The sequence below is a fragment of the Calypte anna genome, chromosome 13 (assembly GCF_003957555.1).
Source record: "Calypte anna isolate BGI_N300 chromosome 13, bCalAnn1_v1.p, whole genome shotgun sequence".
NCBI lineage: Eukaryota > Metazoa > Chordata > Aves > Apodiformes > Trochilidae > Calypte > Calypte anna.
Genome location: NC_044259.1, coordinates 760,854 through 774,842, shown reverse-complemented (window position 1 = coordinate 774,842; position 13,989 = coordinate 760,854). Strand labels below are relative to the sequence as shown.

At 51.4% G+C, this 13,989-nt stretch overlaps 1 protein-coding gene across 5 annotated transcripts in view; it reads left to right on the top strand.

Moving 5' to 3' along the window:
* Positions 1 to 13,258, top strand: part of SIL1 (SIL1 nucleotide exchange factor) — an 83,969-nt gene extending 70,711 nt beyond the window's left edge. For 3 of the 5 annotated variants that reach the window (XM_030458993.1, XM_030458994.1, XM_030458996.1), the window contains 3 exons: positions 9,243 to 9,339; positions 11,334 to 11,498; positions 12,688 to 13,257. In XM_030458993.1, the coding sequence (XP_030314853.1) occupies positions 9,243 to 9,339; positions 11,334 to 11,498; positions 12,688 to 13,038 (613 nt within the window). In that variant the 3' untranslated portion in view covers positions 13,039 to 13,257. Of the gene's footprint in view, positions 1 to 9,242; positions 9,340 to 11,333; positions 11,499 to 12,687 lie in introns of all 5 variants that reach the window. The other 2 variants (XM_030458997.1, XM_030458998.1) reach the window with 1 other exon arrangement.
* Positions 13,259 to 13,989: the final 731 nt, after the last annotated feature.

The following is a 13,989-nucleotide window of genomic DNA, read 5'->3' as shown; positions in this document are numbered from 1 at the left end:
GGGCACGGGGGGAGCTGCTGGAAAGATTTTCTTGCTGGATCCACGCTGCCTCCCTCCTGGGTGACGGGAGGAACCGAGAGCTGGGGAACAGATGGCAGGGTTAAAATAGGAGAGAGCAACGTGGAGCTGCTGCTGGGAGGGAGAGGAGTGAAGTGCCTGTTCTCACACTTCACTTTGTGTCTCGTGGAGGAGCTGCAGAGTGCCTGTGCTCCACTGGCATTCCCAACAGGGACACGCCAGGCAAAGGCTTGCTGGTTTTTTTTTTTCTCTCCTGTTTTTCTTTTCAATATTATTAATGCTTGTCTTAAAGAAAAACCAGCTCAAATTAGCAAGCGAACAAATAAAGCAAGTAACAGCAAAAGGTTTTAGCCTCAGGCCACCTTTTAAGGTCTCAATATTGTTAGTGTGATGCTTTAGGCACTCACTGGCTGAAGGGAACTGGGAATGCTGGAGGGAATTGCTACTGGGGGGATTGGAAATGTTTAGTTTGGAGAAGGAGGCTGAGGGAAGATCTTCTTGCTCTGTACAGCTCCTTGAGAGGAGGTTGTAGGGAGGTGGGTGCTGGCCTCTTCTCTCAAGTGAACAATGGTGAGACCAGAGGAGATGGCCTGAAGTTGCACCAGGGAAGGTTTAGGCTTGATATTAAGAAGGATTTCTTTACTGAGAGAGCAGTCAGGGGCTGGAACGAGCTGCCCAGGGAGGTGGTGGAGTCAGCATCCCTGGAGCTGTTTAAAAACTGTGTAGATGAGGCACTTTGGGCCATGCTCTAGTGGGTGATACAGATGTTGATACATATATTTTATTTGGGGGGAGTGTTGGCAGCTGGATAGGTTGATCTTAGAGGTCTTCTCCAACTGTGACAGTTCTGTGATTCTCTGGAGAACATGAGCCAGAGTGTTAGGAGCCTGGTGGATAGCACTAGGACTTTCTTCCTCCCATTCTTCCAGACAGCTTTTTGCAGTGTTTTCATGGTACCTAGGTTATGTGAATTGGCTTTGTTGGAAGATTTGAGTAACTTTGCATGCTGTGAATGGTGCTCAGGCTGATGGGGCAGAGCTGGTGGGGATGTTTCCATGCCAAGCTGCCCTGATACAAGCTGCTGCTGCTGCAGAGGAGTCTCATTCATGGGTCCTGCAGCAGCAACAAAGGGCTTGGTAGGACCTTGGGTCTTCCTGCCTTTGCCCCCATCCTAGATTGGTTCCATTTTGGATCTGGGAGGCTGGAAAAGTGCAGAAAAAAGGAGTATGAGGAGAGGAGGAGCAGGAAAGCAGGAGCCCAGCATCTTTGGTGTGGCTGCCAGTGCTCCCAGGAGCTCTTCAGTTTCCCTGTCTATAAATCAGGGGGTGCTTTGAAGCCTTTGTGATGAAAAACACTGGATGAGCTCAAGGACATGGTATTAATTCTGCAATATTGTTCTTGTTCCTTGCCACGTTGTGATTTTTGAAAGGAAATCAACCCCATTTTTGTGGGCTGTGGCTAAAGTGGCATGGAAATGAATGAGCTCTGCCTGCACTTGGAGAGAATTGCTCAATTTTATATTAATCAGCCTCTGATGAAACAGACCCCATCCTTAGGCACCAGTATACATCTGACCTTATGGTAAAATAACAGGCTTTCAGAAAAACTTGGTGAGTATTTTGTAAGCATGGCACAAATAGATTGAATGTTGATTTATTCTTCAAAATAAAGCATAATTTTAGGTGATGGAGCAGCCAGGGGGTTGGAATTCCTGTGATGTCCTTCTCCGTGCACTGTGGAGCACTTGTCTCATACCTCCCTGGAAGGATCAGTCATTCAGCACGTGCTGGAAAAGAGATCAGGCAGTTACCTTGATGGTTGCTGGTGGAGGATGAGGCACCCAGTCCAACCCTTAAATCACAACAGGCTGACAGTGCCTCCTGAGAGGACTGCAGGGACCCATCCCTCACTGTCAGGAGAAGGGAGAAGATGGGATAACCTTGGCAGGACTCTTTTATACCTTTCCCTCCTCTGGCTCCATGCTGACAGGGTGATGGCCATAGCCCTTAGGATCAAAAATTTTTTTTATTTTTCGTCAGAAAATGGTTTGTGAGGCTTAGATTAAACTTGTGGAAGCTGATCTGGTATCTGAGGCTCTTGAGAGCTGCACCCCTCTTGAGAGCTACTTGCCCTGAGGTTGGTGGGAGCTTTGGTGTCCAACCCCTCCAAAGCCAACCAGGGGGCTACTGGCCATCAGCAATGATGTTCCTGTGGATGAGGGCCATGTTCTGGCACCAAAATAAAGCTCAGAGCTATGAAGTCAAGAGTAAGAAGAAGAGAGGAGCTCTGAGGTGTCCTCAGGAGCCTCACACATGCTGGGACAGCAGCAGTCCAGCCTGGTCTCACTTTGGGACTGTGTGTCACCTCCCATCTGGTTTCATGGCACCTTTTTTCTACAGACACAAAATTCTCTTGGGTTTGGTGGGGTTTTTTGACATGGATTCAGCAGAACAATTTGGCGTGGTTGATTGTGGCACCTAAGATTTTATTGTCCAGGGTTGGTACTCACTCTTCTACTCTTATCCAACCAGAGGTGAGGAACTGGAGAAGTTTTACTGCAACTTGACTCAGTCTTCCTGTTCACATCACTTCTCTCTGGACCACTCATGCTGGCTGTGGCAAAGTCCTTGGTTTGGATGACTTAAACAAGGACCCTGGTGGCTGGGGTGCTGGGTCCCAATTGTGGGTGCTTTCTGCACCCCGGCCAGGTGTCCTGCTGTGGCAAATTAGCTACTTCTGTATTTTTATTTAATTACTTTTCCAGCTTTACGTATAAATGTAATTATCCATCTGTTCTGCTACATGACAGCACTGCAGCTCATATGATTTTTTTTTAGATCCTGGTCCAAAGTGTGGGCTCAGGCAAGCTGGGTCTCCTCCCCTGGGGCCTCCTCCTGGTTCTTGACCCTGGCCATGCCTCCAGAAGTATCTCCACTGCTCTTCCAGCTCCAACCATTTGTGACTGCACAGGGCCAGAAGCTCATGCTGGGTGATTCCCACCTCCCTGGAATACCTGAGAGCAGAATTTTCCCTGGTTGAACCCGATGTCACCGTGTCCCCAGAGGCTGGGCTGTAATGGGATATTACAGCCTCCTGCTTTCAGCAGGGGTGTTGCAGAGCTCACAAGAAGCTCACCTATTTCCTGCTGGTGCCTGAGATGCATAGAGTTGGTCAATGCCCAGCCAGGGTTCCCCCAGCTTTTCCCAGGCAGTTTTCCACCCTATTTCTCCTTCTCTGGGGTGACTTACGCTCCCTTGGTGAAAGTATTGCATCATCCCATCAAAATCACAGAATGGCATCCTCAGCTCCAGCTTCTCCTCTGCTGTTCCCTTCTCCTCTTAGCAACAAATGCTCAATAACCTAATTGCTCATTAAAAACCACGCTGGCATCCGTGCAACCCTTTATGCCACATTGAGACAAGTTGCTCTCCCAGGGCAGCTGCTGCTCCCCCACTGCCACGGTGAGCGCCTGGCTTGGGAGAAAGTGAGAAGGCAGCATTGCATTGAAGTGGAGATTTTTATCTTCTCTGGGTTATGGTATTTGTTTTTTTTTTAATGTCTCTCCTATATTCTGTGCTTCTGAACATCTAACGCCTCTTTAATGCTTCACATCTTCCTTACAAAATTGTTGTATTGTGTTGCCTATTGAAACCTGGTTTCCTTTTGTCAGGTTTCCCCCTCCCTCGCCCCTGCTTTCTTCTTGCCTGTATTTTGATCGGCACAACTACTTAGGGCTCCATTTTTCTGGGTGGTTTTTAATCTCCTTAAGTCCCAGCTCTGAAAGCCTTTGTCTGTGATAAACTCAGGTTTGAGCTGGTGCTCAGAGAAGAGGTTTTCTAGGCCAGTTCTGCTGCATGCAGACCCCAGTGGGGGCTCTGGGGGTGTCCGTGCTTCATCCCTCCTTCTAACCCTGAATAATTGCAAGCAGCCTTGTTGGGCTTGGGGTTATTTTATTATTCCCGTGGACATCTCCTATTGTGCTTGCAAACGTCCTTTCCCATAGTGTGGGGCTGTGCAGTAATGGAAAGCCTGTGTGTTAAATATGTATTTTTGTAAGAGGTTCAGCTCAGTGTTCGCCAGCATCCTGCGGCAGAGCCGGGGGTGGGGGCTGCAGGATTGTTGGCCTTCAGTTGTCCCAGTTACCCTCCTCTGAAGAACAGAGTTAGGAAGGAGGTGTAGCCATAGGAATGGGTATTCTCCTCCTGTCTCCCTTGGACTGGTTTAATGCTTTTTCTTTTTTCTTTTCTTTTTCTTAAGCCTGCCATCTAAAATTCAATAGTGCAAGTATTAACGAGCTGCTCATCCTCCCTCTTTTTTCTGCCCTCATTCAGAGGCTCATATTTACAGCTCTAGTTTGGGCTGGAATTACTGAATCCCAGTCAAACCTGTAAATGCTGACATCATAATGATCAGCTTTATCTCTCTGTCTATTACTTGTCAGGTGATGTTAGTGTGAATATACTTAAAAGGGCTGCCAGAAATCCTCCAGATACAGAGGTCTCTGAAAAAATAATCGATCTGTTCATGGGTGACCCTGCTTGTATTGCTTCTGCTTTCCAGGCTGCACAGAAATGACTTTTTCCATCAGCTTTCAGATTCTTTCCCAGGTGTGATGGTTTGGGTGGCTCCAGAAGCCACCAAGGCCTGGAGCTGTAATGCCATTTTGAGGACACATCAGTCCCGGGCCACTCCACCACTGTGAGCAAAATGTCCTTTTCTTCCTTAACACATTTTGGAGTGGAAAAAAACCAGTGAAAACTGGGGAGGGGGACAGGAGGGCAAGGTGTGAGCCGTGCTGCATGGCAACCTGCTTCTGATGCTTAGGTTATAGCACAAGCTGAATAGCCTACAGTAATTTTTTTTGCCTTTTTCTCAGACTTTCAGACTGTGATCCCTGGCTTTGATTTCGAAGGCAGCATTGCAGCCTGCTGGTTCTGATGAGAGGAGAGACCCATTAATTCCTGTCTAGCCTGGTGATTATCATGCCTTCCTACCCTCACACCAGGGCTTTCATCAAAGCACCAGCTCCCCAGCCTCCCCTGACCCAGCTCTGTGGCCACCAGAGCCATGTGTGTGGCCATCACTTTAGTGGGACAAGAGAAATGTGGTGCTTAGCACCCTGGTCCTGCCAGGCACCCACATTTGAACCTCTTTTTGGGCTTTCTCTGCCAGGCTTCATTAGGATGCTTAGAGTAAGGCTCTGACCTTTTTTTTTTCCTAGCATCTCATGTAGTTTTTACAACAAGCAAGCCAAGAAATAAATATCATATGTGTGTCCTTGCCAGAGCAGTAGAGACAAGGGCATATGCCTGCCTGCCCTGTTCTGTGCTTCTGAGTCCCCAGGTCCCTCCGCACCACTTGGCTTTCCTTTTTTTTTTTTAATTTAAATCTAATTTTGCTGCCGTATTGCAAGTTCCCATCTAGCTCAGGAGCTGCTGTTGCCTCAGGGCCCTGTTGCTGCTTCTCACTCTGCCCACTCCCTTTGCATGTGCCAGCTGGAAAAACTTGGAGAAGTTTCTCCTGAATTCGTGCAAATGTGCTTGGGGTCATCCCAGGAGGAACAGGGTATGAATATCTTTTAATGGATACTACTCTTAAAAAATCCCTTCTTCAGCTGCTTCCATGTAATGAGTTTGCCAGTGGAAATGGCAGAGAAGCTTGAGCTGGATCTTCAGGAGCAACAGATGTGTCCCCTGTGGTGATGCTGCTCCTAAGCATGCCTAAAACAACATCCAGAGAGGAATGGGAGCCATCCCACAAGCAGGACCCAATGGTGAGGTGCAGGGGATCGCAAGCCACAGCACCTGGGGAGAGGTCTCTGATCCCAGCTCGAGCCCCCATCTCCTCCAGGAAGCCTTCATCCTGTTGGTGGGTCCTCTGCCTGGTCATCCCCATCCTAAGGTCTTGCTGCTTCCACAAAGAGCTTTAATAGAAGAAAGAAAAGGGAAAAAAAAAAAAAAAAGGAGGACCAAAGGGAGTCTCCTGACCTAGCAGCTTGTGGAAGGGTCCCACATCTGCCTTCACCTCTCAGCGAAGACCCATGTCTAGGGCACCACTTCATTTCAGGTTTACTGGGATATCACTGACTGCAGCACACCAGACCTTGGTTTTTATTACTTTTCTCCCCTCTCTGTGAGGGGAGCTGTTGAGGCTGGTGGAGTTTTGGCAAACAAGCCTTGCCTGGAATCATTCCTGACCTCTTGTGGGAAGTTGTAACTCAAACCACCATCAACCTGGACCAGCTTTGCTGCTCTTTGGGAACAGAATGAGAGATAAGTGGCTGTGGTGGACATGGACCCCCTGGCTGGGAGGCACCAGGAGCTCTGAGGTGTGGTGATGGTGAGGGGATGCAGTGTGGCTCTGCAGTCAGGGTGGCTCCTGCCAGGCTGTGTTTAGCACCCAGGGATCTCTCTTGGGAAGCTGCTTGAACCCGAGCACGGTGCCTCTGCTGAGTCCCTGTCACCTTGTGGCTGTTCCTCACCCAGGTTGGGCTCATCTGTTGAGCACATCCAGGTCTCTGCCATCACTGCAGTGTCAGGGAATGCTCTTTGTCCTAGGCTGTCCCTCTCCCAAGCCTCAGAATTTCATTTCAGTGGATTTCCTTGCTGGAGCCACCATTTCCTTCCCCATTAGCAGATTAGCACAGGTTGAATTTCCCATGTGAGCACTCCACAGGCCATCTCATTGTATTTATTTTGTTCCCTGAGCTTGACAGTGTAATTTGTACAGATCTGTGCTGAGTTTTCCAAAGCCTCAAATGAGCTTTTTTTTTTTTCTTGGTTAGTATGAAGCCTGGGCTATTGATGGTAGAGACATTAAACAACAGAAATACTGAGCAGCAAGCAGCACACCCAGCATCCAGGAGGGTTTGCTGCTAACCTCTAGAGGTGCTCCTTGGCAAAAACTCCATGGTTCAGAGATTTTAATTAGATCAAATCCTCCAGGTGGCCAGCCAAGCACTAAAAGGCATACCAATTTGTTCAGTTGCATCGTCCCTTGCTCTAAGAGGTTTTTATTATTTATTTTAGATGGATGTGATGAAAGAACTTGGATGTCCCAAACCTAATATTTTCCTTGAATGGACCTAAGTGGTGTAGCACAGTGCAGTCAGACTCAGAGAGGTGCCAGCCTGGAAACTTCTTCTGCCCTTTCTTTTGGTTTCCCTTGCCTGGTGTAACTTGCATGTGATGTTGGGTTGAGTTTTTGGATCAGATTATATATTTTCTGATTGCCAGCTCCTCCTTGGGCTCTGAAAATGCAGCTGTGGTTTCTTTGGCTTTTGTTTGTACCATTCTTGGAACCCCAGCATTGAAAGCTTGCCTGGCAGCCTGAGTGATGGTGTGCCAGGCTGAGCTGAACCCACACACCATGCCTTCCCCAGGAAAAGCCCAACCCAACTGTACACAAAGACTGAGACCCAAGTTGTCATCACTGGAAAAACAGCTGGAAAACAACAACCCTTCCCTTCCCCCTCCTGCCTGGTTTGCAGCAGAGCCTGGCATAGCAGGAGGGAGGAGGGGGCAGCTGAAGGCTTTGGGGTTGGTGTTCTCATGTGTTGCCCCCCTGCCTCATGCTCCAGAATCAGAGCCAAACCATCAGAGATGTCATCACTGCTCTGTCAGAAGAAGGGGCTGGCCACAGGGGTCATTTCCCAACAGGTTGAGGTGGAAAATAGCATCTTGTTGCTGCAGGAGGAGCAGCTCTGCTCTGCCTGTTGACACGGTGAGAGTGGAGGATAAAGACACCTTGGTACATGCATTGGGTCCTACCTGAACCCAAAGCACTAGCAGGAGCTGGTTTTGCTCCCAGGCATGCTGGGTCTGCAGGCACAACTGGTGGATCATGCCGAAAATCTCCTCTTGAAGCCTCTAGGTTATTTTTTTCTACTTTCTTCCCTGTCTGGGGCAGGTCACAGCTGTCCCCCTCCTTGGAAGGGGGCCTGCTGCAGCAGACAAGCGAAAACAGAGAGATCAGAGGTGGCTTTCAACACCCCTCTGCTTTTCTGCCTTGAGGTCAGCCTGGTAATTGCAGTGAGTGACCTGCACACCACATCTGCCATCTCTGAGCCCTGTTTGACTCCTGAGGGTGCAAGAAGCAAAGTCTAGCTTGAGCAGGGGAGGGTTGGAGACGTTACCCAGCCACAGCTGAGCTTTGTGTTTCTGGGCACGATGGGTTGAATTCAAAGCTGCTCCCACCCAAATCCATTTGTCTTCTGGTTTTTCTTCTTTCATGACCCTGTCTGCTTGTCTCTCTCATTTCTTGGATGATGCTTGGCACTGGCTGCTCCAGCAGGTTTCTGGGGGGCAGTGAGAGCTGTGGGTGTTTTGCTGCAGCAGGGAGGTGTGACCTTTGTCTGGCTGCAGTGCAATTGCTGCTTCAAAGGTGAGCAGAGGCTTCAGAGCAGCAGCGATTGCCCGGAGCACCAGAGACCCGGGCTCAGGGATGTAGACAGCCAGGACATTGTGCTCTCACTGCAAACCCCTGCCAAAGAGGAAGCCTGGAGCATTTAACCTCCTCACCACCTCCAAAGATGTATTAGAAGAGGGTTTGCAAAGTGCCCGTGTGGCTGAGGTGTCCCTGCTGGCACCCAGGGGCATCCAGACAGCCAAAGCTTGTCCTCTTCTGCCTGCATCTGGGGCAGCTGGTGACATCCAGACCTGATGTTTTAGCCCTGTTTTTGCAGACAGAGGAATGGGTTTAACCACTTATAGTCCTTGGAGCAAAAAGCACTGAATGCAGGAGGTGTGTGGGTGGTGAGACCAGGTGTAATGTGGGATTCAGAAGCTCTAGGCCAAGCAGGACCTTCCTCCAGGGGAGCTGTAGCACAGGAGCAATTAAAAATAAATCAGCACCTTAACAGGGAGTGAGGAGCAGGCCAGAGGGGGACAGTGAGAGCCAAAATTAAAGGGCTATTGTAAGGATGTGATGCAAAGCCAAGAGGGTTAAAGGCTGTGAGGGAAATGCTGCTTGCCAGGGGGTGGTGGGAAGGTCATGGCTGCACAGTGGGACTGTGTGGATGGCCCAACGTGCCCTTTCCCAGCCCTGCTGCCATGGCTTCAGGTTGCATCACCCATGTGCAGTGTTTGGGGTGACACCCAGGGCTTCACAGCTGCTCTGTACCTACCCCCTGGTGGGACTTGGTTGGGCTTTGCTCTGGGATCAGGCTGGGGGTGTCTGCTGCAGGGTCCATCCACTCTGACCCTCCTTTGATGTTGTCCCTACAGCAACCCCAAAGTGCAGATAGAAGCAATAGAGGGTGGTGCACTGCAGAAGCTCCTGGTGATTCTGGCCACCGAGCAACCCCTGGCTGTCAAGAAGAAGGTGAGCACGTTGGGAACACACATCTGGGCAAAGCTGTGTTGGTGCTGAACCTCGATGGGAGAGCTCCCATGGTGATGGGAGTGCAGGACACTGCTCTCTGTGCTCGGGGGGCTCAGGGTGCTGTCCCACCCCGGTGGGACTTGGCAGGGTCAGGCAGGGCAGCTCTGCCAGCCTGCAGGGGACAGGGTCCCTGGGCAGGCGTACCCATCAGAGGCTAACAAAGATGGGAGCTGACGTTTGGAAGCAGCTAATTGCTGGAGCCAGCCCCGTGTCCTGCCTTTGGCAGTGGCTTTGGAGCAAACCAAGCAGCGCCGAGAGCCCCCCAGACAAATGTGCAGTGCTGTCCGTCGGGATGAGGACTTCCTCCCTCCTCCTCCTCCTCCTCCTCCCACCTCGCCGTACTCCCTGGAGCATGAGATCTCATTACTCTGGCTCTAGCGTGATATGCCACCTCTGCAAAAGGGCCATCAGATCACCTGGTGGCTCCCAAAAACCCAGCCCCAGCAGTCAGTACCATGACCTCCTGTGGGCCCAGGGACTCCCAGCACTTACCTCCATCATGGTTGGACCTGGGGTGTGAACAGGCTCCATGAGCACGTTCCCCTTCAGTCCCCAGTAAGACCATAGTAAGACCACAGTCCACTCCAGTGGGTGAGAGGCTGGGGAACCCCTTTGCTTTCAGCACTGGTGGGAGGAGGCCCTGGCCAGAGAGCTGCACTGTGCTCTGAAATTCCTCCTTGGAGAGCCTGTGGCTCGATCCAGAACTTGGTTTAGGGGTGGGAAGGGACGGCCAGGCATGCAGCATGGCCTGAAGCCTTGGGTGGTGGGTATGGGTTCTTTCCAGTGAGCCTGTGTCCTGCTGGCAGCTGCTGGAGAGCAGCAAGAGGGATGAGCTCAGTGTTGTCAGCATTTACACCCAGTCTTAAGAGAACCTCCAAGGGTTGAATCCCCTTTCCCAGGAGTTCAGACACTTGTGATTTCCAGTTTCCATGCTCTCTATGGTCTCCTCCTGACCAGGATCCCCAGGACAGGTCAGTGCCCTAGCCCCTTCCCACTCAGGAAAGGCCAAAAGCTCTTTTCTTCCTGCACACACTCCCCCCGACCACTCTGTCCTATAGTTAAAAAAGGAGACAGAAACATCCTCTGATTTGAAAGGTGGAAAACAGAAATAAACTGGAATGGGGGAAGCTCAGCTGTCAGCTCAGATCTGTCCCAGGAGAGCTGAGGCTGTGCTCCACCTCGCTGGCTGGCAGTGCCCGTGGCAATGTCCCGGTCCCTGCTGGGGCAGAATCCTGCCCGGGGCAGCCTCAGCCTGTCCCCTCTGCCAGACACGGCCATCAAAAGCAGACAAGTGTAAAATCCACTCCTTGGCCCTTAATTGCCTCCTGGGTGGTCACCCTGGGCTGCTCCAGGCCCAGGAGGCAAGTGCAGGGTGTGCTGGTGGCTCTTGCTGGCTCTGTGTGATGCTGCTCCATGACAGACCCTGTTTTGGGGGTCCTGTCCTGTGGAACAAGTGTGGTCTTGGCTTCCAGCCATGTGGCTGCAAGGGAGAAGATGTTCCTCAGGTCTCCACATAATCTTGAGGAGATGGGGTCAGCTGAGGGGTGCTGGAGCCTGCTTTGCCCCATCCCTGGGTGGGCTCTGTACTGGTGGGTGGGAACTGGGAGGAGAAGTGAGAGCAATGGGTCCCTTCAGGTGCTGGCCACACTCTGGGTTATTGTTGTAGTGAACATGGTGGCAGCCCAGGTTGACATTTGGGTGGTAGTCACCCAGAGTTCAGGTAGCCTTGCAGTGTCAAGAGAAAAGGTGGTTCTGAGAGATGCCCCTCAGTGAGGACAGGTTTGAGTGCAGATGTTGGGGAACTCCTTATGGATTCATATGGAGCTGAGGAGCTGCAGCCAGGTGAGTTGGAGCATTTCTCTTGTCCCTGTGGGATGCTATGAAGGAAAGTGGTGTCTGTGGCCACCATGCTGATGGACCTCTCTCCCCACCAGGCTCTCTTTGCTCTCTCCTCCATGCTGAGGCACTTCCCCTACGCCCAGCAGCAGTTCCTCAAGCTAGGTGGCCTCCAGGTCCTCAGGAGCCTCTTCAGGCAGAAGGGGATGGACACCCTCCATGTCCGTGTGGTGACACTGCTCTACGACCTCATCATGGAGAAGGTGAGGAGCCAGGAGAGGGAAGGACAGGACCTGGCCAGGCCATCACCCCCCTGATGGGGTGAAGGGCCCATTGGTCACCCCTGAGGATGAGGGTGAGGAGGGGCCCATCCAGCATTGGTGCTGGTCTGTGCTGGTGGGATGGGTTCCCTCCAACCCATGGGCAGGTGGTACAGGAGACAAGTGCCCAGGAGAGACCAGAACAAGCATAAAACTTTATATTTCACTAACCCACCATTGCTGTTTCCACCTGAGGGTGTTTAAATAACAAACCAGCCAGGACAGGAGCAGGGACCCGAGGCATCGGGCCGAGTGTTTTATTTTCCGCTCCCTCTGTGCTGCTGTAAATGTCAGGTTAAACCCTGTCTGGCCTTGCCCCTTGCTTCCTGTTTAGTCTGTGTGTTGCTCCGACTCCAAAGAATGGAAATTAAATCCACTTTCACTCAGTTTGCAGCCAGTTTGCTCCCAGGATCCTTGGGTTTCAGGCGCCACAGAACCCTGGCTGCCATTTCAGACAGCTGTGATCCAGGAGACTTTGTCAAGGTGAAGATTCTTGTAGAGGGTCTGAGATCTCACCAGGTGCAGTCTCTGGGGGCTCCTCGCTGTTGTCCCTCTTTGTCCCCACCGTGTCCTGTAAATCAGTGGATGGCTGGAGCCCATTGCCACAGCAAGGGACAGGGCAAAGAAAAAGCTGAGGGTGCCCCTGTGGACTCCTGTGGACCCAGGGAGGGGTTGTCCCATTGTTTCTCCTGGTGGCTTCTGGGCACACTGGGCCCCCTGTCCCTTCCTTGGGCCTGGGGGAGACCTCTGAGATCCCCACCTCTTCTGCAGAGCAGGATGAAGCCAAGCAGTTGAGGTGGTGAAGGAGCTTGTCCAGCAGCACAAACCCAGAGACTTCACAGGTCTTCTGCTGAACTTCCTACCTCCTGAGGCCCCTTTCAGGCCTGTGTGATCCTGAGCCTCCCAGGCAAGAGTTTTCTAGGGTGGACAACCAACCCCTGTGGCCAACTTCAGGCACAGGCAAAGGGGAGCCAGGTCGCAACCTCATCTTAGTTTTCTGTTGAAAATCACCTTCCAATATCAGTTGCCTTGTGTTATGAGATGTGCCTCTTATTCTCCAGCCAGGTGTCACCTCCTGGGAGCTGTTACTGTCTGACAGGGATATTAATCCATGTTCCACCACTTCCTGCAGATGCTCCTTGAGAACTCACAGCACGGAGATCAAACGGAAGAGAAAATCCAGCAGTACCAGCAAGTGAAGCTCGTCCCTGCGGTGGTGGAGCAGGACTGGTGCGTGGTTGTTTCCAACCTGCTGGCCATGCCAGAGCATGACACTCGGGAGAAGGTCCTCAAGATGGTTGGTGTGCTGATGACCTTCTGCAAGGAGCGGTACCAGGAGGACCAGGCCCTCAGCACCACTCTCAGCATCCTGCGCAGCGAGTACGAGGAGCTGGCGGCAGAGGAGCAGCGGGAAGGAGACAGAGATGGTTATTTCAAGGAGCTCCTTGGCTCAGTGAATACCATCATTCAGGAATTAAGATGAAAACAGCTGTAGATGGAGTTCATTTCCAGCTAGCTCAGGGCAGCAGCGTGAGTGTTGATGGCACCAATGTAAATGCCCCTTTGAATAAATTGCTGGACCTAAATGAGCTCCCACCACTGGGCGAGTGTGCCACCAGCTTCGTTAGCTAAACACACGTGCTGGGGACATGTCATCTTGTGCATGGGGTGCTGCTGGAGAAAGGTATGTACCTGAGGGGGAATGAGGTAGAGCCTCATGTGGCCTCCAGCTGTGGTACCTTATGAGTGCTGTCAGTCCATCTGCAGGGGCTGTGGGGCTGGGCAGGGCTGAGGGGTGTGGGGCTGTCCTTGAGGAGCAGCTCTGCAGCACGAGGGAAACAGCGGTTCCTGCAGCTCTGATCTGCCCTGGTGATGACCCCGCTGTGCCTGGGATCTTCTTGATCTGTGTCATGCACCTTGGCACCCGGGCAGTGCCATTTGCCTGTGGCTTGTGTCATGCTCATATGTGGAAGACTGAGTATGGTTTCCTGAAAAACTTGGTTGGAGAGGTTCTGTGGAGGACTCTGCTCCAGCCTTTGCTCAGAGCAGGACTGTCCCCTGAAGGAGTTGGTGTGTCCGTGACCACCTCCAAGCCTCCTGCAGCCCCTCTTGCTTGGAGGTCAGTCCCAATGTGTTGGGGGTCAAACACTCACGGAAGCCCTGGTGGTACCACCATGGAGCTGCTGCTGATAGCACAGGGGCCAAGCTGTGATGGAACACTTTGCTGTACAAAGCCCTTCTGGATGCTAAAATATTTCTGTCGATTGCTTATAGTGTGGCAGTTGTCACTGTTAGAGTCGTGGGACTAATTATGAATATTGGTTTTCATTTTCCCTTTTCTTTCTGGGTTTTGATTCAGGCTGATTTGCTAGGATTAATAATTATGTTTCTTTTGGTTTTTTGGTTTTTTTTTTGTTTGGTTTGGGTTTTTTGT